A 25,626-nucleotide genomic window follows, 5' to 3' on the forward strand; every position below is an offset into this window, starting at 1 on the left:
TATCCTTTTGTTATCGCTCACCTGAGTCTCTTCTGGCTGTTCATATTTATCTAGATGTTGGTGGCCCTCAATATTCTATCCTAATCCCCCCCCTTTTATGTTTTACTCCCTCCCAGCCTAAATCTTACAAATTCCATAGTATTTACTACTACATTTTATGCTGACTCTCAAATTTATATTTCTAGACCAGCTCTTTAAGCTCTAGAACCAAATATCTAGCAGCTACTTGAAATCACTACTTGAATGTCTCCTCAGATGCATTTCAAGCCAGACTTCTAATCTTTACTTGCAAAACTGTTCCTTTTCCTGTGTTCCCCATCTATTCAAATGTGCAAGCGAAAACAGCCTACAAATTATACTGGGCAACTTCCTGTCTCTTGCCTCCTATAACTACTCCATTATTTAATCCAATTCATTTTGCTTTTTAAATCACATTCAAACTGTGTATACTTTGCCATCATGGTCTGTCATTATCTTAATCCAAGCTACCCGCATAGCTTGCCTTGAGCTCTGCAACTGTCTTAACTATTCTTGCCTATTTCTATCCAGTATTTGTGAAATATAAATATGACTATGTGCCTCCTCTATTTTAAATTCTATAGTACTTTTAATTGCTTTCAGGCTAAATCTAAAAATCCCTATCTAGACTCACAAGTTTCCATGTATCTCTCCTGTCTCTTCAGTTTCATCTATTATCTATCTTGCTCTGTATTCTCCAAGCACATGTCTTTCAGCTTCTCTAGTAAACTGTGGTTCGCTCTACCTCAGGGCCTTTCTACATCTTGTTTCCTTTGCCTAAAATGTTGTGTCATCCACTCTCACTCCATCCCTTTCACCTACCTGGCAGCTATAAATTTCTCAGACTCAAACTCAAATGTTACTTCTTATAATCCAAGATTGAGTAAAATCCTTCTGTCCTATATTTTTATAACTTATTATACTTTTTCTTCATTGCATGTATCATAGTTTATAACTATATATTTTTGTGATCATTAATATCCCTCTTCCACTAGCCTCTCAGCTCTGTGAAGTCTGGGTCCATATCTGTTTCTCTCATCATTATATCACCACAAATAATCACAGTCTCTAGCTTAACAAATATTTATTAAATGAATGAATGATACTTTTCCCCACACTGTTCTCTATGCCTATGGTGACTTTTAGCCTAGATCTTTCAAAACTGTAGCTTTCTGAATTCCCCTTCAGGCAGAGTTCATCTTATCCCTCTCTGCCTTGTCTTTACTTAATTCTACTATTGCTTAAAATATAATTTATGGAAATTATTATTTTCCAACCAGAATAAGATCTCCTTGTCAAAGAGAACCATGCCCTGTTCAGGTTTTTTTTAATCCCAATTACTTAGCACCGTCTCCAGAACATCATAGCTTCACTCAGTGTTGATACTGATGACTGAGGGGAATGCAAAAATATTCACAGAATTAAGCTGGATGTATTTTACAAGTTTTCCAGCAGCTATGCAGCATGTCCCTGAGAATCACTTCCTGGCCCTTGAAGTGGTTCTGGGGAGGGGGGTAACTCTGGAGCCCCACGTGGTTAATTAGTTTCCAAACATTTCCTATTACACTCAATAGTTTTGTGTTGAAGTGGAATAGAGAATAGAAGAAAAAAACATAGTTTATAAAAATAATAGGTTTTGGCTTGATACTGGTAAACTCATATTTTTTCAACTATTATGATTCAGAAACAATACTATCTCTGGTCATTCTCTAGAGTTCACTTTGTAAGATTATGTAGAAGAACTGAAATTGAAATTTAGATATATCACTTATCAGTTGTACCTACAGAGATCAATTCTCTAACTACTGTCTTTTTCAAATTTTAAAACATGTTTAAAATAAAGCTGCCTCCTTGTTTCAGATTTTTTTCTTCAACTGTAACATCTGTAGTCAATATCATCATCTATCAAAATAATTAGTTTAATTTGATATACCAAATAGAACATAGATTTTAAGAACATACACTCATGCTATGCTTTCTTTAATTTACCTGATGTGCTATTTAGTTATACCCAAAGTAGTAGTATTTTTCTTTAAATTAAAAGTTAAATTACCTTTTTTGCTGAGATTAGCAAAAGAATGAGATGAAGAAAAAAAGTGTTTACCAAATACAGGAAATCGTTTAATTTGGTGATCTAAAGGCGCACATTTATATTTATAGTTCGTGGTTGCATAATCACGCTTGTGACTAATGTCAGAAGTAACTTGAATTTAAAGAAGAAATAAATTCTGTTAAGATTTTCAGATTTAAATGTTAAATAACTCCTAATTGCGGTTCTCCACCTAACATTTGTAAGATATATATATATATATAGATATAGATATAGATAGATAGATAGATAATGTCTGTATATCTCTATGTATATTTATTTCCCTTCTCTGAATAACCACAGTCTCAGTAGTGGGTGACTTGCGGAAGTACGTGATTTGATTATGCACGTTTTTTCCATGCTTATCTGTCAAAAAAATTATTTTAGCCTAAAACACCAATTGGGAATAAAGCCAAAGTCCTTATATGAACCTTACTCAATACAGAAGGTCAACTACTCTAAATCCTCCTAGACAGACCATAATCTATCTTTTGAATACTGCTGACATGTGCAAGTTCAGATTTAGGAGGGCTCTCTATAAAGTCATAAACTTTGAGCAGGGTTATCTCTTATTACCTGACCAAAAGCTGTATCTGTGGCTCTACTTTATCTACCTAACCCCAGGACGGTAAAATTTGTGGTTCATCTCACCACGTCATCGATTCACGCTGGCGCACTACATCAGGAGATGAGTACAATCTAGAGCCACGTGAAATGCCATACCACACATGTCAGGGGCTTCGTCAGAGTTGTCTCCACAGTCATCTTCTCCATCACACACCCAGAAATGTAGTTTGCAGAGGGAATTATTGCAAAGGAACTCATCCGCTCTACATATATTTCCTCCTTTATTTAAAAAAAAAAAAGAGACAGAGGGATATAGCATAATTAATTCCAGTCAGCAAAACACATATTCCTCTAATTCTCAGCTCAGTATCTAGTGTCACATTTCCTTATTTTTTTTCCCTGTATAATACTAGGAACATATAACATCCAAACTTTTTTTAAAAGGTATTCGTTTTTAACTTTTCAAAACAATCTGATATCACACTAATGTCTATCATATTTTCTTTAAAAAATATTGATCATAAGATGATAGAATCAAGTTTTCTCAAATATAAATTCCCTTCCATTTCATATCATTTCTATGTTACTGAGTGTAAAGAAACTTAGATTTTAAATAGTATTAATTTTCTTTACTAAAATTTATGCTGTTCTGAAAAGAAAAGACACTTTAAAAATTATTAGATAATTCAGTTCTACCTGGAAACTGACAGACTGAACCATTAAAAACAGAATGACCAGGAAAAAGTTTTTGCAGTCATAGAGAAACAGTTAATTTTATAACAGAAAAATAAATTGGTGATGTGAGGAAATATTATTTATTCTTATAAAAATTGTGCAATAGAGTACTCTTTCTGTGCGTATTTTTAAAATGTTTGCATTCTTTCTCTCTTTACAGTAAAATAGAAAGCATTAATCAACAAAACAAAACAAACAAAAGCCCAGGACCAGATGTCTTCACAGGCGAATTCTATCAAACATTTAGAGAAGAGCTAACACCTATCCTTCTCAAACTCTTCCAAAATATAGCAGAGGGAGGAACACTCCCAAACTCATTCTATGAGGCCACCATCATCCTCATACCAAAACCACACAAGGATGTCACAAAGAAAGAAAACTACAGGCCAATATCACTGACGAATATAGATGCAAAAATCCTCAACAAAATACTAGCAAACAGAATCCAACAGCACATTAAAAGGATCATACATCATGATCAAGTGGGGTTTATTCCAGGAATGCAAGGATTTTTCAATATACGCAAGTCAATCAACGTGAAACACCATATTAACAAAGTGAAGGAGAAAAACCATATGATCATCTCAATAGATGCAGAGAAAGCTTTTGACAAAACTCAACACCCATTTATGATAAAAACCCTGCAGAAAGTAGGAATAGAGGGAGCTTTCCTCAACATAATAAAGGCCATATATGACAAACTCACAGCAACATCGTCCTCAATGGTGAAAAACTGAAAGCATTTCCACTAAGATCAGGAACAAGACAAGGTTGCCCACTCTCACCACTCTTATTCAACATAGTTTTGGAAGTTTTAGCCACAGCAAATAGAGAAGAAAAGGAAATAAAAGGAATCCAAATTGGAAAGGAAGAAGTAAAGCTGTCACTGTTTGCAGATGACATGATACTATACATAGAGAATCCTAAAGATGCTACCAGAAAACTACTAGAGCTAATCAATGAATTTGTTAAAGTAGCAGGATACAAAATTAATGCACAGAAATCTCTGGTATTCCTACACACTAATGATGAAAAATCTGAAAGTGAAATCAAGAAAACACTCCCATTTACCATTGCAACAAAAAGAATAAAATACCTAGGAATAAACCTACCTAAGGAGACAAAACACCTGTATGCAGAAAATTATAAGACACTGATGAAAGAAATTAAAGATGATACAAATAGATGGAGAGATTACCATGTTCTTGGATTGGAAGAATTAACGTTGTGAAAATGACTCTACTACCAAAAGCAATCTACAGATTCAATGCAATCCCTATCAAACTACCACTGGCATTTTTCACAGAACTAGAACAAAAAATTTCACAATTTGTATGGAAACACAAAAGACCCCGAATAGCCAAAGCAATCTTGAGAACGAAAAACGGAGCTGGAGGAATCAGGCTCCCGGACTTCAGACTATACTACAAAGCTACAGTAATCAAAACAATATGGTACTGGCACAAAAACAGAAAGATAGATCAATGGAACAGGATAGAAAGCCCAGAGGTAAACCCACGCACATATGGTCACCTTATCTTTGATAAAAGAGGTAGGAATGTACAGTGGAGAAAGGACAGCCTCTTCAATAAATGGTGCTGGTAAAACTGGACAGGTACATGTAAAAGTATGAGATTAGAACACTCCCTAACACCATACACAAAAATAAACTCAAAATGGATTAAAGACCTAAATGTAAGGCCAGAAACTATCAAACTCTTCGAGGAAAATATAGGCAGAACACTCTATGACATAAATCACAGCAAGATCCTTTTTGACCCACATCCTAGAGAAATGGAAATAAAAACAAAAATAAACAAATGGGACCTAATGAAACTTAAAAGTTTTGCACAGCAAAGGAAACCATAAAGAAGACCAAAAGACAACTCTCAGAATGGGAGAAAATATTTGCAAATGAAGCAACTGAAAAAGGATTAATCTCCAAAATTTACAAGCAGCTCATGCAGCTCAATAACAAAAAAACAAACAACCCAATCCAAAAATGGGCAGAAGACCTAAATAGACATTTCTCCAAAGAATATATACAGATTGGCAACAAACACATGAAAGAATGATCAACATCATTAATCATTAGAGAAATGCACATCAAAACTACAATGAGATATCATCTCACACCAGTCGGAAAGGCTATCATCAAAAAGTCTAGAAACAGTAAATGCTGGAGAGGGTGTGGAGAAAAGGGAACACTCTTGCACTGCTGGTGGGAATGTGAATTGGTACAGCCACTATGGAGAACAGTATGGAGGTTCCTTAAAAAACTAAAAATAGAACAACCATATGACCCAGCAATCCCACTACTGGGCATATACCCTGAGAAAACCATAATTCAGAAAGAGTCATGTAGCACAATGTTCACTGCAGCTCTATTTACAATAGCCAGGAGATCGAAACAACCTAAAGTGTCCATCATCGGATGAATGGATAAAGAAGATGTGGCATAGATATACAATGGAATATTACTCAGCCATAAAAAGAAACGAAATTGAGTTATTTGTAGTGAGGTGGATGGACCTAGAGTCGGTCATACAGAATGAAATAAGTCAGAAAGGGAAAGACAAATACCGTATGATAACACATATATATGGAATCTAAGAAAAAAAAAATGTCATGAAGAACCTAGGGGTAAGACAGGAATAAAGACACAGACCTACTAGAGAATGGACTTGAGGATATGGGGAGGGGGAAGGGTAACCTGTGACAAAGTGAGAGAGTGGTATGGACATATATACACTACCAAACGTAAAATAGATAGCTAGTGGGAAGCAGCCACATAGCACAGGGAGATCAGTTCGGTGCTTTGTAACCACCTAGATGGGTGGGATAGGGAGGGTGGGAGGGAGGGAGATGTAAGAGGGAAGAGATATGTGAACATATGTATATGTATCACTGATTCACTTTGTTATATAGCAGAAACTAACAAACCATTGTAAAGCAATTATTCTCCAATAAAGATGTAAAAAAAGAAAATCTAGAAACAATAAATGCTGCAGAGGGTGTGGAGAAAAGGGAACCCTCTTGTACTGTTGGTGGGAATGTAAATTGATACAGCTACTATGGAGAACAGTACGGAGGTTCCTTAAAAAACTACAAATAGAACTACCAAACGACCCAGCAATCCCACTACTGGGCATATACCCTGAGAAAACCATAATTAAAAAAGAGTCCTGTACCAAAATGTTCATTGCAGCTCTATTTACAATGGCCAGGACATGGAAGCAACCTAAGTGTCCATCAACAGATAAATGGATAAAGAAGATGTGGCACATATATACAATGGAATATTACTCAGCCATAAAAAGAAATGAAATTGAGTTATTTGTAGTGAGGTGGATGGACCTAGAGTCTGTCATACAGAGTGACGTAAGTCAGAAAGAGAAAAACAAATATCGTATGCTAACACATATATATGGAATCTGAGGGAAAAAAAAAGAAAAAAAAGGTCATGAAGAACCTAGGGGTAAGACAGGAATAAAGACACAGACCTGCTAGAGCATGGACTTGAGGATATGGGAAGGGGGAAGAGTAAGCTGTGACAAAGTGAGAGAGTGGCATGGACATATATACACTACCAAACGTAAAACAAATAGCTAGTGGGAAGCAGCCGCATAGCACAGGGAGATCAGCTCGGTGGTTTGTGATTACCTAGAGGGGTGGGATAGGGAGGGTGGGAGGGAGGGAGATGCAAGAGGGAAGAGATATGGGAACATACGTATATGTATAACTGATTCACTTTGTTATAAAGCAGAAACTAACACACCATTGTAAAGCAATTATACTCCAATAAAGATGTTAAAAAAAAAAAAAAGAATACAGGGAAGATATACAGATTGCCAACAAACACATGAAAGGATGCTCAACATCACTAATCCTTAGAAAAATGAAAATCAAAATTATAATGAGGTATCACCTCACACCGGTCAGAATGACCATCATCAAAAAATCTACAAACAATAAATGCTGGAGAGGGTGTGGAGAAAAGGGAACCCTCTTGCACTCTTGGTGGGAATGTAAATTGATACAGGCACTATGGAGAACGGTATGGAGGTTCCTTAAAAAACTAAAAATAGAACTACCATACGATCCAGCAATCCCACTACTGGGCATATACCCTGAGAATACCATAATTAAAAAAGAGTCATGTAGCACAATGTTCACTGCAGCACTATTTACAATAGCCAGGACATGGAAACAACCTAAGTGTCCATCGACAAACGAATGGATAAAGAAGATGTGGCACATATATACAATGGAATATTACTCAGCCATAAAAAGAAATGAAATTGAGTTATTTGTAGTGAGGTGGATAGACCTAGAGTCTGTCATACAGAGCGAAGTAAGTCAGAAAGAGAAAAATAAATACCATATGCTAACACATATATATAGAATCAAAAAAAAAAAAAACAAAAAGTTTCTGAAGAACCTAAGTGCAGAACAAGAATAAAGACACAGACGTAGAGAATGGACTTGAGGACACGGGGAGGGGGAAGGGTAAGCTGGGACGAAGTGAGAGAGTGGCATGGACATATATACACTACCAAATGTAAAACAGACAGCTAGTGGGAAGCAGCCCCATAGCATAGGGCGATCAGCTCGGTGCTGTGACCACCTAGAGGGGTGGGATAGGAAGGGTGGGAGGGACACACAAGAGGGAAGGGATATGGGGATATATGTATACATATAGCTGATTCACTTTGTTATATAGCAGAAACTAAGACAACATTGTAAAGCAATTATACTCCAATAAAGATGTTAAAAAAAAAAGAATACAGGGACGTTCTAACTTAAAATTAAATACATCCACCACAGGCAAAGGACCCAAAGTACGAATAAACTTTAGTTGTATGTCTAGATATGTAGCAATATATAGCAGAAACAGCAATGGTTAGGGAGATAGGAAGTTGCTTTGTCTTGCTTTGGAAAAGTGTATTAATTTCTATGGGGCTCAACATCTTCATATGCTACAAAAGAGGTATGGTTAAGATTTATAAGTTCATATTTGTAAGGAGTACATGGGGAAACCACACAAAGAAACTTGATGGGAATTTAAAATTAAGATTAATAAGACTGCTCTCAGAGAATTATATTAATTTAATTATATTAATTTAAATTTCATATATAAGTAGTATCATTTCTATATTGGTGAGATTTGATGATTGAAAGTATTAACATATTAAAAATGGATATGTTTATTAAAACAGGGAGCTGGGGAATGATAGGGCTCATCCTTGCAAGCCTAGAAAATTCCAAGAAAGAAGCATTGTTCCTTTTATGTATGTACTTTGGAGAGAATAATGACTCTAGGCTTGTGAGAGTCAATAAGCTCTTCTTGTTCTGAGTTTTGACTTGCACACTAATCTCTAGTAATTCACTTCCAGTAGCAAAGATTTAACTTAGGAAATCACAGAATCAGATTTGGGTTTTAGAATGACAACACTAGCTACAGTGAGGAAAACTTAGAAATGAAGATAGTGAGTAGTAAAGCCAAGATGGGAGGAAAAAGACCAATTTGAAGAGGGCTTACAGCAGTCCAGAAAACAACTGATGGAAACCTGATTTAGAGTAGCTACATTTGAGAGCTCTTCAGGAGGTAGAATCCTCAGGCTCTGATGGCTAACTAGATGAGGGTGGTAAAGGAGAGTGAGTAGTCAAACACAGTACTACTCAATTTTTGGTTTGTTGGGGTCATTCAGTGAATGTTGGTGTCATTCAATAAATAAAAGATCACATTAGAAGGATCAGGTTTAGTGGAAATAATGACAATTCATTTAAGTTACTGGTAAGACAATCATGTGGTGATATTTAGCAGGCTAGTGGATAAATGTGTCTGAAATATGGGATAGGTTTCTGAGGTGTAAATGTAGAGTCGGGAATGATCAGAATACAGTTATTATTTGAAATTTAGAAGAGAACACAGAGAAAATCAGCGTTTAAAATTTGAATAGATAAAGAGGACTCTAGCAGAGACTGAGAAGAAGTAGCCAGAGTGGTTGGAGAAATACCTGAAAACTTTTCTAACAAGAAGTTAATAGTTAGCACATTTAAATGATGCTAAGAGAGTAGCTTTAGAGAAAGTGGTGGTGGGTTTAGTGAAATGTTTGTAGTTCGTTATTATAGATGAAGAATTTGTAGTCCAGAAGTTTACCCTTAAAGGGGAGGAAGAAAAGAGGAAGTTAAGGAATTCAGTAGACAAGGTAATGTTGAGGATACAAAAGACAGAAAAGGTAATTCAGATAATGAGTCCCTTGAGAATCAAGAAAGTGTGAAGGATTTGAGATCTAAAGCAAAATAAAAGGATTATCCTTAGGCTGGAAGACATGTCTTCCATTTCAAGAGAAAGGAAGGAGGAAATGCTAGGCACAGCTCTATGTAGCTTAGTTAATTTTGTGTCTAGATGTTGAAAAAAGCTCATGATTTTTAATATTGCTGTGAGGTGGAATGTGAGAAAATAAATCAACTTTTTAAAAACCAGATATGGTTAATGGTAGAGAGAGATGATTAAAAACATATAGGTAGATTGCTTAGAATCTTGAGTGGTAGTTGAAGCTGAGGCCAGGAATTTATAGTGATACCATTCAGAACGGGTCTAAGTTTTCCTGCAAAAATGCTTAACAGAACTGGTGCAGCTTAAATTGACACCTCTGAGCACTAACAAAGACACAGAAAAAGGCAGGTCCTTGGTGAGTGCAGCAAGGTGAATGTCACCATGTGAGACTTCTGACAGTACAATATCTGGCATTGGGATGCCCTTTTCTTTCAAACATCTGCAATGTTCAACTCTAAAAATGCCCTGATTTTTAAAATAATCTCAATTATCAAAATCAATGCAAGAAAATATATTACCATTTAGGAACTCTGAAAACAAAAAGATATAACATGAACAGCCTTTAGTATTAAAGATATGAATATTGGTTTGAGGTGAGCTTTGGCTTAATTCAATATCAAAATCCATAGAATATGAAATAGAGTTGTATCCTTTCAGAATAAAGATTCTAATGACTAAATCTCATCGCATGTTCCATTCTAAAATGGACTAAATTCAAACAGAATTTGTGAACTCTTGACATCCTCTGATTATTTAAAAAAAACTCTATTTGTAGCACATCAGTCTTGTTAAAAGGAAAAAAAATGAGTTCCCAAAGGTATTGCATTACAGAACATTATCATTTTCCCCATAAGAGTGTGGGACACGGGACTTGCCTGGCAGCCCAGTGGTTAAGACTCCAGGCTTCCACTGCAGGGGACACAGGTTCGATCTCTGATGGAGGAACCAAGATCCTGCATGCCACAAAGTGTGGCCAAAAATAAGTAAATAAATAAAACAAAAAAAGTGTTGGATATGCCACTATTTTTATTAAGAAGAAGAGAAATATAAATGAAATCATAATTGTAGCAGAAAGGCAAAGGTTTTATGATAACCTACGAAAGGTTTCCTATTGTACTAGGAAGAATTTGCATTGCAAAAAATGCATTGGGGGTTGGGGGGTTTCCAAGACATCTTAACAAGTTTATTTTGAAATGGCATGAAGCACACATAAACAATTAAAAACAGGTATAATATAAAGAGATTAGCTGGATTAAAATCCCAGTTTCTTAGTCATATTCTTGATCAGCTCAATGGGAGGTTATTAGAAAAATAGATAAGTATATATTAACAACAACCTATGTCTAAATATAACTTAGCTCTTGGCAGTTTCATAGAAATTTGGACAAGTGAAACATCACAGAAAATAATCATCTAGAGTTCTCATCTTTATTTGGGTTGAGATAAGCTTACATATATAATATTTTATAATTTCTATAATAATATACACATTTGAGCTGATAATTACTAAAAAGAATAACTATCTTTTCCAACAAAATTGCTATAAAGAATAAAGTTTGAAAGCTCAGGCCAAAACAAACACCAAGTTTCCTTAAGGCAACACGGTTTACCTTTAAAAATGTGACTGCTGGGCTTCCCTCATAGCACAGTGGTTAAGAATCCGCCTGCCAATGCAGGGGACATGGGTTCGAGCCCTGGTCTGGGAAGATGCCACATTCCGTGGAGCAACTAAGCCCGTGTGCCACAATTACTGAGCCCGTGCGCCATGACTCGTGAAGCTTTTGCACCTAGCACCTGTGCTCTGCAATAAGAGAAGCCACCACAATGAGAAGCCCGCACACTGGAACGAAGAGTAGCCCCCGCTCGCCGCAACTAGAGAAAGCCCTCATGCAGCAACGAAGACCCAATGCAACAAAAAATAAATAAATACATTTATTAAAAAAAAAAGTGAATGCTGCTTTTAATTCCATAGTATTTGGGATTTCAGTCCGTTTAAAGTAAACCAGTAAAATTGATTCACATTGAAAATGTTCCATGTTTATCCTACAGCTCTCTTATCTTCCAGCCCCCAGCACTTAGCCCCTGTTAGCTCATGTGTCCAGATTTGAGATGAATGGAAGTAACATTTAATAGAAGAGATGTTTATTCTGGCATTTTATCTCCTCAGTGCCTTGAAGTCTTTTTTCCCAATACCTAAACAACTTCCTGGAAGCAAATCAAATACTAGAAATCTGAACTTGGTCATGCCTTATGGTACATCCATACAGGATCAAACACTTTAACCAACAAGGTATTCCATTGGAATTTAATTACCTAGCAGCAAAGGAACCCAAGAAATGTTAGAAGCAGAAATAGGCAGGGTAGGGGAGCTTTGACATATTTCTAAATGGTTGAATTAAAAGCTCTCAACTCTCTTTTTATTCAGTAAGCTTAAACATTTAATAGTCATTTTAAATCTGAAAGTTATCTCAGATTTCAAATACTATAATGTTCAGTTTTTTACTTTAATGTTTGATTTTTTAACCTGGAATCCTTTGTTCAAACACATTTTTTTATGAAATCCAATATTAAAAAAGTAGCTAAATCCTAAAAGGATTGCCCACCACCACCCACCCTCCCAGGCACACACTCACTTTCCAGGTGTTTCTACAGCTGTTGGAGACATTTCACTGTGGCTGAACTTGATAGTATGAAAACATGAGCACAGAAATGTCCGTGGAGATAAGACAAGAAACTGGACTGCTTGATTCTCATCTCAGGAAATTCTCTGTGCTGTTACATAGTTCAAATCCCATCACCCCTTCCTTTTTTAATATTAGAAAACTCCTCAAAAGCATTGGAAAACTCCTCAACATGCATAATATTAAAACCAAGTTCTACAGCATGACTCCTCAATTACTTGTGGCTCCTAAACAGATCGTTTCCCTCACCTCTGTGACTTTGAACATAATGATCCCACTGCCTGAAATGTACTTCCACATTTTGCTTGCATACCTAATTTTTCACATCAAGAAACTCATATTCCAACAGGGAAGTTAAGTCAAATAATACAGAAGTGATTATATTAGAAGGAAGAACATGACAACAGGAATGCAATCAAATGGTTCCTAGGGAAACTAAAAAAAAGACTGCAATTTGGTTGAAGACACAGTAGTAACTGAGATGGACTTAAAAGAATAGATATAATTTTTACTGGCAAAGGTATTGAGATGGCAAAATAGTAGAATAATCAAGAAAGATGTTGAAAAGCATGGAGGATATTGCTTGAATATTATCTTCCAGTTTGGCTAGAATTTAGGGTACATAAAGAGGATTAGTAGAGTTATTAGACTGGAAAGGTGAAATGGGATCATTCTCTTATAACCCTGACTGCCAGGTTGTGATATTTGTATCTAACCAGGAAGAGCTTTAAGTAAAGACTGACAAAACCAGAGTTACATTTAAATAAGAGGAACATGGCAGCAGTGAATAGGATGTACTGGTGACCAGTTGGGTCACTAATAGCCCAGATAGGAAGCCACAAGGAAAAGAACAAGACTGGTGACAGTGACTTAAGCTGAAGGGATAGAGCTTATTAATTAGAAAATGGTAAATGATGAGTAGCTTAATTGTGGTCCCAAAGTCTTTGACTATAAGATTGTATATGAGTTGTTGGTACCAGAATGTCCACAAAGTTTGCTTTCTTTAGAGTAACCAATTACAGAAAGAGAGTGTGACAACTTAAGTGAAAGTAGAAATGGCTATTACGGAAGTTTAATCTTTTACAGTTTTTTATAAGGTACTGCAGATTCCAAATGAGAAATTGGATTTCTTCTGCTGATATAACAATACTTTATCAGGTTTGGAATAGAAATATAGGACATCATAAAGTTTTGATCTAATATTAAAGAAAGTAGAAGGTATTTTTCCTTGAGCAACTAGATATTGACAGAAGTAAATACTTTAGGCCCATTTAAACTGTGTAAACCCTGAATGTTCAAATGCCTTGCAACATATGTCAATATCTAATATCATCTCTGTTGATGATGTTCCAAATATTCTAAAATGTAAAGTTGATTCAGAGACTTTTATAAGTAGGTAAAAATAACTTTTGTATTTAAACAATAGATCTAAATATATATATATTATAATATATATTGATAAGATATATATTTCATAATATAGCTTATGAAAATAATAAGAATGTTGCAATTTGTGATCATTTTAAGATTCACCCTATAATTTCTTTGCTTTCCACTCATTAACTCTAAAGTAGCCATAATTGCTATTTTTAATGTGGTGACTTAAACTAAAAAGTTATCTGTCAGGATTTTCACATAGCTGGAAAAAAATGATGCTATAAAACAAAGTTTCTTTCAGACTGACAAATAATGTAGGTCATTTTTTCAACTATATGGCAAGAAAGAAATTTGGGGCACAACCTATAACCTATATATGATCTAGCATATCAGTAGGTGTGGTATAGTATACCATATGCTGTTTCTAGTCATTCAGAAACCAGGCAAGCAATGTGGAAGAGAAACGTGCCCAGAAAATACTTTGGTAGGAATGGCTATAGTGGCTATGTTCCCTGGATTCTTCTCATATCCCCATCTCTGACCCAACATCTAGTCCAAATGATAGGCACCCAAAAAACACTTGCATTTTGGTTGTCTTTGTTATATGAAGACGAATTTATACTCTTGTCTGAAAATGAGCCAGAGTTTGCTTATTTAGAATAGGCTATTATGTAATGAAACTAGAAAAGGAGAATCATTTAATGATCTTATCCTCTGTCTCTAGCACACTATGTAAATATTCTGCGTAGCATCTTAACTGTCATTCTTGCCATTCTCTTACTTGCAGGCGCGCATGCGCACACACACACACGCACACATACAAAGTACCTTACCTCTGTCACAGTTGTCTTCATCACTGCCATCCACACAGTCATGAATTCCATCACAAAGCCATCTAATTGGAATACAGTGGGCTTTATTTCTGCATCGAAACTGATCTTCCTTACACTCAGTCACACAGTCCATCTGTTCAAATACAAAAGGCCACTGCAGTTTTCATTAATGATAATGCTATCGTCACAAGCAAGGTAAACATGCAGCTGACAATACTGGAGATTGATTATACTGTGGGCTTTCTTTTATTTTTATTTAATGAATATCACCTCTGCAAATGACAATAGGGTTTAGTCTATGGACAGCATGAAGATTCAGGTATTTGCTGAAATTACTGTATTCAATGTTCTTGTCTTGACATTTTAGACAGTGCTAAGAATCAAGATTCTGTCTCTTTGTTTTTTACTATATTTGCTTTCTCAAACCTAATTCATGTAATTCAGAGATTTTAACCAAAAAATAGATTTTACCTCATCTGAACCATCAGCACAATCATATTCTCCGTTACATTTCAAAGATGCTGAAACACATCCTCCACTGGCACATATATATTCACTTGATGAGCAAGCAGGAGAAGCTGAATATAAAGTTGAAATTTAGATTTAGTGAACAGAATGAATGGTTGATAGATAAAAGCATATATAAGCATATAAAAATTATACATAGTAATGAAAACAGTTTAGATTATTTGAGCTATATTCAACATCTGATATTAAATATTGACTTAAGATGTGCTTTACAATATTATTGCATTGTATTAAATATACCTCATGATGTAATAGCCTGTTCAATAAGTATTCAACTCACTAGACTAAAGAAAGAAAGGGAAAGGAAAAAACCCTCTATAACCTCCATCTTTCTGATTTGTGAAGAGTTAAATGTATTTTTTTACAATTTTCAATTAATTTATTTAAAAGACAAAAGCCTCAAATTATTTTTAAAACTGTAATAGGATTTAGTGACCTTTGGGAATGTTAATTCATAATGTACATTGTATAAAGCTAAAAGTGGAAATCTTGGCATGGTCTCATAGACCCCATGATATCTATTTGGCTGTTTTGATATAAATGTCATATTTACATAAGTTTTAAGAAGTTTTTTTTTGTTTGGTTTGGGGTTTTAAATATGAATATATGTATGATTAGCAGAGTCTGTAGAATTCGAAGTATTTCTTTATGATATGGAAAATTTTTTTTAAAAGTGGATAAATAAGTTACTACCAATACCCAATTTAATTAATTGACATAATAATGATGAGGTCTTTCTTTGTCTATGTGCTTGAGTTTGCTAAGTTTGGATTCAAACCTCTGGGGTTCTTGGCCTTATATTAGACTACTAGGTAGCCAAATGTACTGACATAATGACTTTGTGGTCTAAATTACTTAGTCCAGGAATGCTAAAAAGCTTTTCCCTTGGGATTTAATTTCTTTTAATTGGCAGTGTTTGCCTAGGGATCTGTATTAATAAGGAGTCTGGGAATATGTCTGGATTCAGTAAGAAAAAAGATGTGATCAATTAGCAACATGGACCATGGGCATGGAACTGGGACAATGGTAATGTGTGTGCCAGGTATCTGCAATTCTGACCTAGTCTCTCAAACCATGAAAGTGCTTATAACCATAGACATAGATTACAAACTGATTTTTTTCCCTAGTATTTTTTTCCTGTAGAATATTGTTATTAAAATTCCTAAGTATAAAAGTTAATTTAATGAGTATATTTAAAGTCATGTTTAAGGAATAGAAATGTATAAATTGGGTTTTTCTTCCTATACTCTGGTTTTGCTTCTTAATTTTATTTTTATTTTGGACCATAATACAAATAGAAATAATAGACATCCTTTTCCTCAGTTGGTATCACATTGAAACTATTACATTCTGTTTTATAACCTTAATTTCCAGAATTGAAACCTAACTTTTATTATACTTACAGTTTCAACGTATTTCATGTTGCTGTCTTGGAAAACAACTCTAAATGGTGTAGAAAAATATAGAGACCAGAAAACCAAATTTTGGGAAGTAATGCTTGGATCTTGAAATAATAACAATCTTACCCGCCAAAACACTTTCAAAACATATGAAGGGCACACCAATTAATTTATCTACAGATATTTCAGATTATTTCTTAAAAACAGTAAATATGTGCATTATTTGCCACTGTTTTATGCATATCATTGCTTAAAGTTAAATTCTAACCAAGTTAAAATACTAGTTAAATGAAATATGGCCTCAAGAATTTTACCTGGCTCACAGTTTTTCTCATCTTCTCCATATTTACAGTCTTCATGGCCATCGCATTTCCATTTTGCTGATATACACTGACCATTGGAACACTGGAACTGATCTTTGGAACAACTTGTTTCACAATTTCTCTGTCAAAAACAACACATACATAATTAAAATTAATTTTTTAGACAAATGTCTTCAAATCCAAAAAACACACATACAAGAAACTCAGATGGTCACATTTAAACTTGTGACTATATAACATTATAATCCTTTTCCACTTTCATTTGTCTCTTAGTCATAATAAAACAGTAATGTAAAAAGAACATAAATCCCATGGCTTTATCAACTAATTAAATTGCTCTGAGTGGCTCATTCTCCAATAGACAGTTATAGGGTAATGTAATTTTAATAAGTGTAAGTGACGATGAAGATTGTAGGGAAATAAAAGGGCTAAAAAATATTTCTAAGCAAGTACAGCTGGTTCCTCGGGAGTGGGGTGGAAGGATGAATGTGAAACAACTAAGAATCCTAAGGCAATTCTGTCTTGCCTTGGCAAAACTTCCCCTAATGTTCTTTCTTTCCTCTTATTCCCATTTTTGTTCCCTCTGTACCTGTTCTTTTACAGTTTGGCTGCTGGTCATATTCTTTTTCCACTCTCCTGACATTTCTTCCTGTAGAACTGTGAAATGAACTGTCACAATTGGTATTTTCTGCTAGCTCACATACAGATTTTATTTGGAAGTCAAATAAGATAGTAGTGATACCTTTGGGGGCCTTTCAGTTCTTTATGTGAGATCAATGAAAGGGATCCACTAGAAATTTACTTTCCTTGAGTCTGATCGCTCTGGTTGAAATGGGAGGCTGCAGTGAAATATCTTGCTGGGATGATGTTTTTCTGCCGTTTAGCAATTTCCACTGTTGCCAAAATCTATTTGTCTGCTCCTTTCACAAAAGGTGCAGCACTCTCACAGCTTGTGAAACTCCCAGTGAATGAAGTATATCAAACTATTACTCCCTGCTTCTTCCCAGTTTCATCCCATGTAAGAAAGAAGAGTTTATTTTCTAAATTCCTATAGTTTTCTCTTTGCTGATGGCAGTTTAGACCGCCTTCTATATAACTGATTTTCTTCTTTCCTTCTTTTCTTCTTCCCTTCTTCTCCCAAGTATTGAAAATTTACCATTTACTAGAGTTTCTTAAATAATAATGCAAAGAAAACTAAGATTATTCCCCGTATTTGATAAATTCTAATAGAAGACCAGCACCTAAACCAACAATTGCAATAAAATATACTGTCAAGATAAATGAATATGCTTTAAACATATGAATTCTTAAAGGTTTCACAAAAGGCTTCACAGAAGTTTAAACAGAAATGGAACTAAGAAAAGAATTTTCATGTGTAAGGAGAATTAGAAATGTGCTGTATCTGAGGGGTAAGTTATGTAATGGTGTATGACATTGGAGAAATAGCCCATGCACTGGTCATGAGAAAGTAATTTCATATATTTTGTTCATCACCTTCCTCTTCCATGCCCAGTACTATGCCTGGGACACATTCAATAAGTAAGCATTCAATAAAAACTGCTGAATAAATGGTTGAATGAATGAAGTAGCAAATGTAGAAAATCAGGAATATAAATTAACATTTTATGTAATTCAGGTCCACTAGGATAGGGATAATGTTTGTCTATGAATCAAGTGTCTAATATATGTGTTGACTATAACTGCTCAGTATATATTTATAGAATTAATTAATGTTTATCTCAGCAATAAGGCTAATTCAAGTAAAAGAGTTCAGTAACCAGTAACACTGGTCTATTTGTATTGACAATAACACAGAAGGTAATACTTCTAGACACTTTTTCTATCATCAGAAGATTTTGATTTATAATAGATTACAGTATAGTGGATGCAGTGTGTCTGTGTTTATATTTGTGGGGTATTTAATTATCTTAGACATTTAAAAACATACAGAAAAATAGAGAGAATAGAATAATAAGACCCATGTGCTCATTATGCATATTTAACAATTATCCACACTTGGCTATTCATGTTTCATAATCCTCTCCCCCAATTTATTTATATTCTGAACTTTAACATAACAACGATAGCTTCAGAAAATTAACAGTATCATGGAATTAACAAAAATTTCTTAAAGTTATTCCCAATCCACATTAAAAAGTTTCTTATTTTCTTAACTATATAAAAATACGGTTTGGTAAAAGAAGAATGTAAAAGATGTCTATACACTGAGTTTGATTTGAGTTTCTTTTAATGTGTACCTATTTTCCATTCCCCTACTTTTTTTAAACGCCATTTACTACTTGAAGGAACCAGGTCATTTGCTCTATAGAATGTCCCACATTCTGATTTTGGCTGAGTGAATCCTAAGAATGTTGATACCTTAGCAACCTCCAAAGTAACAACTGAGCTTTTATTTGTTTAAGTATTATTATGAACTCATGTATTTTTGTACATTTATTGTATTTCAATATATTACAGTCATTTGTTTTTTCTTTCTGATGCTCAAATTGTCCTTTTTGTCAGAGGAAAGCCCTGCAATTTTGCTCCTATGTACTCTGGACACTATCCCAATAGCCTTGTTTTCTGGCTTGACAAGATGTTAGTGGCTCATTTTGTCAATTGCCTTTCTCAGACCTAGAATTAAACATTTCTTAAAGGGGTTTTGATTCTGTTAATTGGAAAATGTATTTAGAGATCATGATGTGAATGTTAGAGATAGTCTTTAAGGCTGTGATGTCATTGGTTTTAGGATTTTTCAGTGGCAGAGCTAAGAATATATATTTTAAAAAGGAGAAAAATAAATCAAGATCTCAAACTGATACTTTTGAATTTAATTACAGCACTTTTATTTACTTTCATTGTTTCTAGATTTGTATCTCCTTTATTTTACTTAAAAATTTTGAGTGTTAATAATATTTTAAAAATTTAACATTTGAACTATCCTACTCTTAAGATATTGATATATGAAATTCAAATTAGCAAAACCAATGTTATTATTTAACAACACATCTACGAATACAGTTCAAGATTCTTTTACATTTCTTTTTGTCCTTACAGCATATTATACTGGATGCAAAGGCCATATATTTTAAAGGCACTTTAAATAGTTCTTCTCTGTGTTTGCCACTAACTTGATACACAATTACATTGATCCAAGTTTTTGGTTTCTTTTTTTTTGTTTTGGCTAGAAATTAACAAACAAATTCAGTTAACATTCATACAAAATTAATCCTCACAATTTTCTTTTGTTCCTAATATGAGAATATCCTGTATGTAATTATGCTTTCTAGCCATTTGTTCAGCTCACCTTTTTATTTGTTTGTTTGTTTGTTTGCTTTTCTTGTTAATGAAACCTATCAAGCTAGATTTTAGAAAGGAAATAGAAATCAGCTGCCCATAGTGTTAGCCACTTCCTTACATATAGACTATACTAAATGTCTGTAAATGTAGAGAAAGACCACCTTTCAGAGAGTTAATTTAATTCCCTAGGGACATTATCATAAAAATGTCCAGATAATGGAGATATATTCAGCCATCAGAGAACTATGCCCATGTACTTATGGCATGACAGAAACGGCATAGATAAGGATGTCTACTTTCATGCGAATAAGATTTTGAAAAAGAAGTGTTTGATTTTGTCTACGTATGTTGGACATCTAGTGAACAACATGCAAGATGAAATCACAAGCCTTAAGCAATATATCCCCACCTCTTGATGTTTCACAATTACACGGTGCTGATGGAACACATGTCTTTTTTTTTTTTTTTTTTTTTTGTGGTACATGGGCCCCTCACTGCTGTGGCCTCTCCCGTTGCGGAGCACAGGCTCCGGACGCGCAGGCCCAGCAGCCATGGCCCACGGGCCCAGGCGCTCCGCAGCACGTGGGATCCTCCCAGACCGGGCACGAACCCGTGTCCCCTGCATCGGCAGGTGGACTCCCAACCACTGCGCCACCAGGAAAGCCCCATGGAACACATTTTTTTAAAGAAAACAGAAACAAAACATTTTAATGATATGGATGAATTTATGTGAAATATATTTTCCTCACTGGGAAACATTTAATACAATTTTTGAGTAAATAGATACTAAGGAAATATGTAGCTGAGCAATGTAAGACTTGAACTTCCCTGTGCATTTTTAAAAATTTCATTTTGACTTGTTTTGTGAATAGCCCCATGAATAGAAATAGTATTTTTCATCTTCTCCTAAGTGACCTTTGCAGCCTAAAGGTTTAAGTTTTCTGGACTTCAGGTGAGAAATTAAGTGCATTGGTTTCCAAAATCTAGACTCTTTTATGTGATTAGGGGAACTTTTCCAAGATAGAGAATGGAGAAGAATTGTCCAAACTTGATAAGAATACCTGAAGGCTGGGAAAGATCTAGTTAGTGTGGGCTCTATCATTAATAGAGACCTGCAGTGTCTCCCCAAGAGGCGGGTAATCAGTGGATACTTAAGGAAGCTGAACCTGAAACACAGAAACCTCTAGAGCAGCAGGAGGATTCCTTCTTGCCAGGCCTACGTCAGTGGGAGGCCCTTCGTGAGGGTAGGTACATATTCGAGTCAATATCGTCTAAGGGAGGTCTAGGGAGTCACTGCGTACCAGGAGGGGCCATGGTGGCCACTGAGCTCCAGAGACCTCATTTTTCCTTCATCTCTGACTGGACTTGATTACACAAGTGCTATGTTCCTGATAGTAACACAAGAAATCATCAACAGGGAAAAATCACTATTTTCTCATAGTAATCACAGTGATTATTACTGTGTGTCATGTATTATTTTTAAAGCATCATGGAGTGATTAACATCTGTAACATGAATACACAGATGCATAAGTAATGAATTGCGTGAAGTTTTATAAATGTTAGCACAATCTAAGATTACAGAATTATCCAGAGAAATTCTAAACTTTTTCACTTAACTGTGTGTATGTAGAGCTTATTATAAATGGATTGTGATTCATCATCTAAGCTAAGCTAAACCTGCGGTTTCATAAAAATTGATGACCCATATCTAAGTCTATAAGACTATATGTACTGAAGAAAGAGACTGGGGAGAAGAAGCTGTTTAAAATGCATAAAAATATTAGTCCTGACTATAAATACTGCAGCAAATTTATGAACAAATTCACAGATGGCAAGGGCATCAGCTATAGGGAACAGGGTTTCCAAACATCTTATTCCCAACCCAACCATTCACCACTTGAGGTAAAAGAGACTATAAAATTAACTGTCAATAGTAGCACAAGAGCTTTTCCCTGTGCTGGATGTGTGTAGCACGGCGCTTAGATATAACACTTATCTCAGTGTGTCAGGAGCAAAATGCATTCAGAGCTGTCCTTGTCACACTCCTTGAAATGAATAATAATTACAAATGTGAGTTTAAGGAACTGCTTTATTTTTTGTTTGATTTTGCAAAGATGCCTACCTCATCAGAGCCATCTGCACAATCAAAATCTCCATCACACCAAAACCTTGAAGAAACACAGTCCCCATTGGCACAGAGAAAATCTTTCACTGTACAGGTTTGTGGCTCTGGGGACAGAAAAATAGCACAGGGTTATTCTCTTATATGCAACTTCATTCTAAAATTTATATGACATACAACATGAGGTAGCATTAAGAAAATAAAGGTTAGCCAAGCAGAACCAATAAATTGTTTAGAAAAAATGTTTCATGAAGGATCTATGGTACATAATATAATGATTTTTCAAATTTATTTTTAAAGTCATGAATAGAAAGTGGCATTATAGAAACAAATTGAAAAAAAGACAAAAGACAAATAGCCTACTTTTTAATAAAAATGCAGCAGGAAAGTAAATTAAAAGGCATAAAAATCTATACTTTAAAACAAAACAACAATTTTTTCCAGTTGAAATTCTAAGTCATTTTATGTATTTACTTAAAGCAAGTAAGACATTTTGTTACTCCCTGTGGGTACCCAGGGCTGTTTATTTACTGAAGATTCTAGAATTTGGTTCTTGACTTTTTATTATGTATTCTAATGACTTTCTAATTCTTCAATTTTGTCCCCAGAAAATCCAGAGTTCCTAGAACTAAATTATACATGGGGGTATTATTGGACAGGACTGGGTGGGTAAGGATTGAAGAGGCAGGAGGAGACTCTTTTTTGAAAATTGACTCTTTATTTATGCAATTGTTTGCTTATGCCCTACATAATTTACCTGCCATTTTAGATAATTTCCCAATTTAATTTAATTATGCTTCACCATATTCCACATAGGACATAAGCCAAATATTGTGACTTGCTATTTGACTTCATTCCTATGTGGAATATGTTTCATCTGGACAATGAAGTAGGATTGCAGAAATTTGTTCCTGCAAGTAATCAATTCGACTGCTGGGCATCATCTATTGTTTGGTTTTGTTTCTCCAAAGAGAACTGATATCTGGTATGATGAGAGAACCCCTTCTTGTTTTCCCCCAGTCATTAACTGTATTTACAGCTGTCTCACACACAATAATATTCTTGTTCGGATGAAAGAGAAATAGGTAACTGAAATTAAATTTAAGGAATATTCATATGAAGCATAATTTTCTACATAAAGATTGTGCATAATTCAGCCTGTATTTGAATATTGCTCTACACAATCACTAGGTTTCTAGTGAAAACATCCTGAATGTTTGCTATCATGAAGACTCCTACATTTCTATATAAAGACCCTGTCTGAGAACACTGGAAGAGCTGTGAAAAGTGGAATATGTATCAGAGCTTTTTGCTCTGCTCTGGGACTTTAAAATGTGAACTTCAGACTATGAATAAGATAAGATGCTTATCAATAGCATGATAAGGGGGGACCCCCCCTCATTTTTCAATACTCCTTTGTTTAGACAGCGTGACAAGAACAGTTTCTCTTTTTGACTTTGCACTATATTTACACATACTACATTTTAATTTTAAAAACAACTTTATTAATACTAATATTACTAATTATAACAATAATAAAAGTTACCAGCTACTGATTTCTTGTTTGTTGTTAGGCACTACGTGAAGTTAATGCCAAGTACTTGAATTAGCTTGTAAGTTAATATTTACAACTCTGTAAGGTAGGTGCTATCGTTGGATCCTTTTTTAGATGAGTAAATTGAGGCACAGAGAGGATAAGAAATTTACTCCAAATCACCCAGCAGGCAAAAGAGCTAGTATTGAACTTGAACCTAGACAACCTGATACCAGGGCCTATACTTTTACTGCTAGGCCATATCATTGCCTCCTATACCACTGAAGAAGTAATAAGTGCTCACCTATTTCAGGAATTGACATTAGAGCCCTGAAAAGTCAAGTTAATTGTCCAAGGCACATGTCTAGCAATGTCTATTTCACTTTACAATAATAATAAAAGAAAACCCTTTTTCTCTTTTTATCCATCCATACTGAAGCTGTTTCACCCTCCATCTATTTGCAGACACATGCAGTTTTATTCTCAGGGAAAAGAAGTTATAGTAAAATAAATTAATTAATCAATGCTCAATTCAACAAACGATGGTAAATAACATTAAAATATTTTCATTAAATAATAAAGAGAGAGTACATCTAAAACATAGTATATTTAGATGTTTTAAAACAGCAGTAGAATCATTTTATTTCATGGACATGAGGGTATCCAAACAGGATAATTCTCCCTTTAATATTCTAATTTACCTTTATTCTAATTAAAAGCAAGTGGTTTTATCATGTGCTAAGCAGCAATAATTTCACAGGGTTTTACACACTGCTATGGGGAGGGCTGGATGTTGCTGATGCAGGGTTATAGAAAAGTTGTATAGCTAGTAGTTCAAGGCATTTGCCCAATAGTTCCACAGAACATCTGATCTATAGAGACTTGTCTTACAATTGTTAATTATTCCGTTCCAATATGTGTGCAAAGGAACTGAAAGACTTGCTTGGAAAAGCATTTTTCAATACAAATGGAAATTCTGTATGCTTCTACCATGTTTTTTAAAAATGCCAGCAAATCTATTTCTGAATAATAATCCTGAATTATTTATACATACACAAATGACATCAAGGAATGGGGAAGCTAATCCGCTTCTAACTCTCATCTATATGCCTTAGAATTTTTTGCTACTAGTTATCTCAAAAGAAATTCTCTCTTGAGGAAAATGTAATTTTGTTATGAGAGAAGATCCTAAGTGATTGTACTCTCTAATTGTTTATCTTGCCTTTGATCTTTTCAGGATAAAGTAAAAGACCAATTTTTAGAACTTGGTGTGATAGTTGGCACTTTTCTTGTGAAAAAGAACAAAAAAATGACTATACCTGAAATCTAACCCATCTGGAAAGAAAATTTAAATGTGACATTTTCCCTAGTATTTCTAAAATGTTTTTCCCACACTAACTTGGTCTGATATTACCTATTCCCCAGATCTAAAATAGATAGGGAATCCCATACATGAAAGATTAACCAGGTTTTCCATAAATCTCATTTAAACATGCTAGATTCACAGCCAAGAAGCCTTTATAGGGCATGTTTCAGAAGGCTGATTCTATAATAAGGATAAAAAATAAAGGCATAGTATAAATTGGTCACTTCTTTTGATACTAGTGAAGGCACAAACATACTGCCTCAGAATTGAAACGAACTATGAGAGCCGTCTTGCACAAAACCTAAGAAGCTATATTCAGAAAATAAAAGCAGCTTTCAAAGCCACAGAGTTAGTGGCATAGCAGAAAAGCTTCCAGACTCCAATTTATCCACTGAGTATACTATCATA

General features: G+C 34.7%; 1 protein-coding gene across 1 annotated transcript in view; it reads right to left on the bottom strand.

Annotated features, from left to right (window-relative positions):
- The window catches only part of LRP1B (LDL receptor related protein 1B), a gene marked incomplete at its 3' end in the record, with an annotated part of 1,833,965 nt that overhangs the window by 141,808 nt on the left and 1,666,531 nt on the right, over window positions 1–25,626 (bottom strand). The window contains exons 68-72 of the mRNA XM_082841888.1: window positions 22,319–22,425; window positions 16,886–17,015; window positions 15,115–15,221; window positions 14,644–14,776; window positions 2,831–2,953 (exon numbers count right to left, since the gene is read on the bottom strand). Coding sequence (XP_082698014.1) covers window positions 2,831–2,953; window positions 14,644–14,776; window positions 15,115–15,221; window positions 16,886–17,015; window positions 22,319–22,425 — 600 coding nt within the window. The remainder of the gene's footprint in view (window positions 1–2,830; window positions 2,954–14,643; window positions 14,777–15,114; window positions 15,222–16,885; window positions 17,016–22,318; window positions 22,426–25,626) is intronic.

This window comes from Leucopleurus acutus (assembly GCF_964270905.1).
Source record: "Leucopleurus acutus genome assembly, chromosome: 6".
In the NCBI taxonomy this organism is placed as follows: domain Eukaryota; kingdom Metazoa; phylum Chordata; class Mammalia; order Artiodactyla; family Delphinidae; genus Leucopleurus; species Leucopleurus acutus.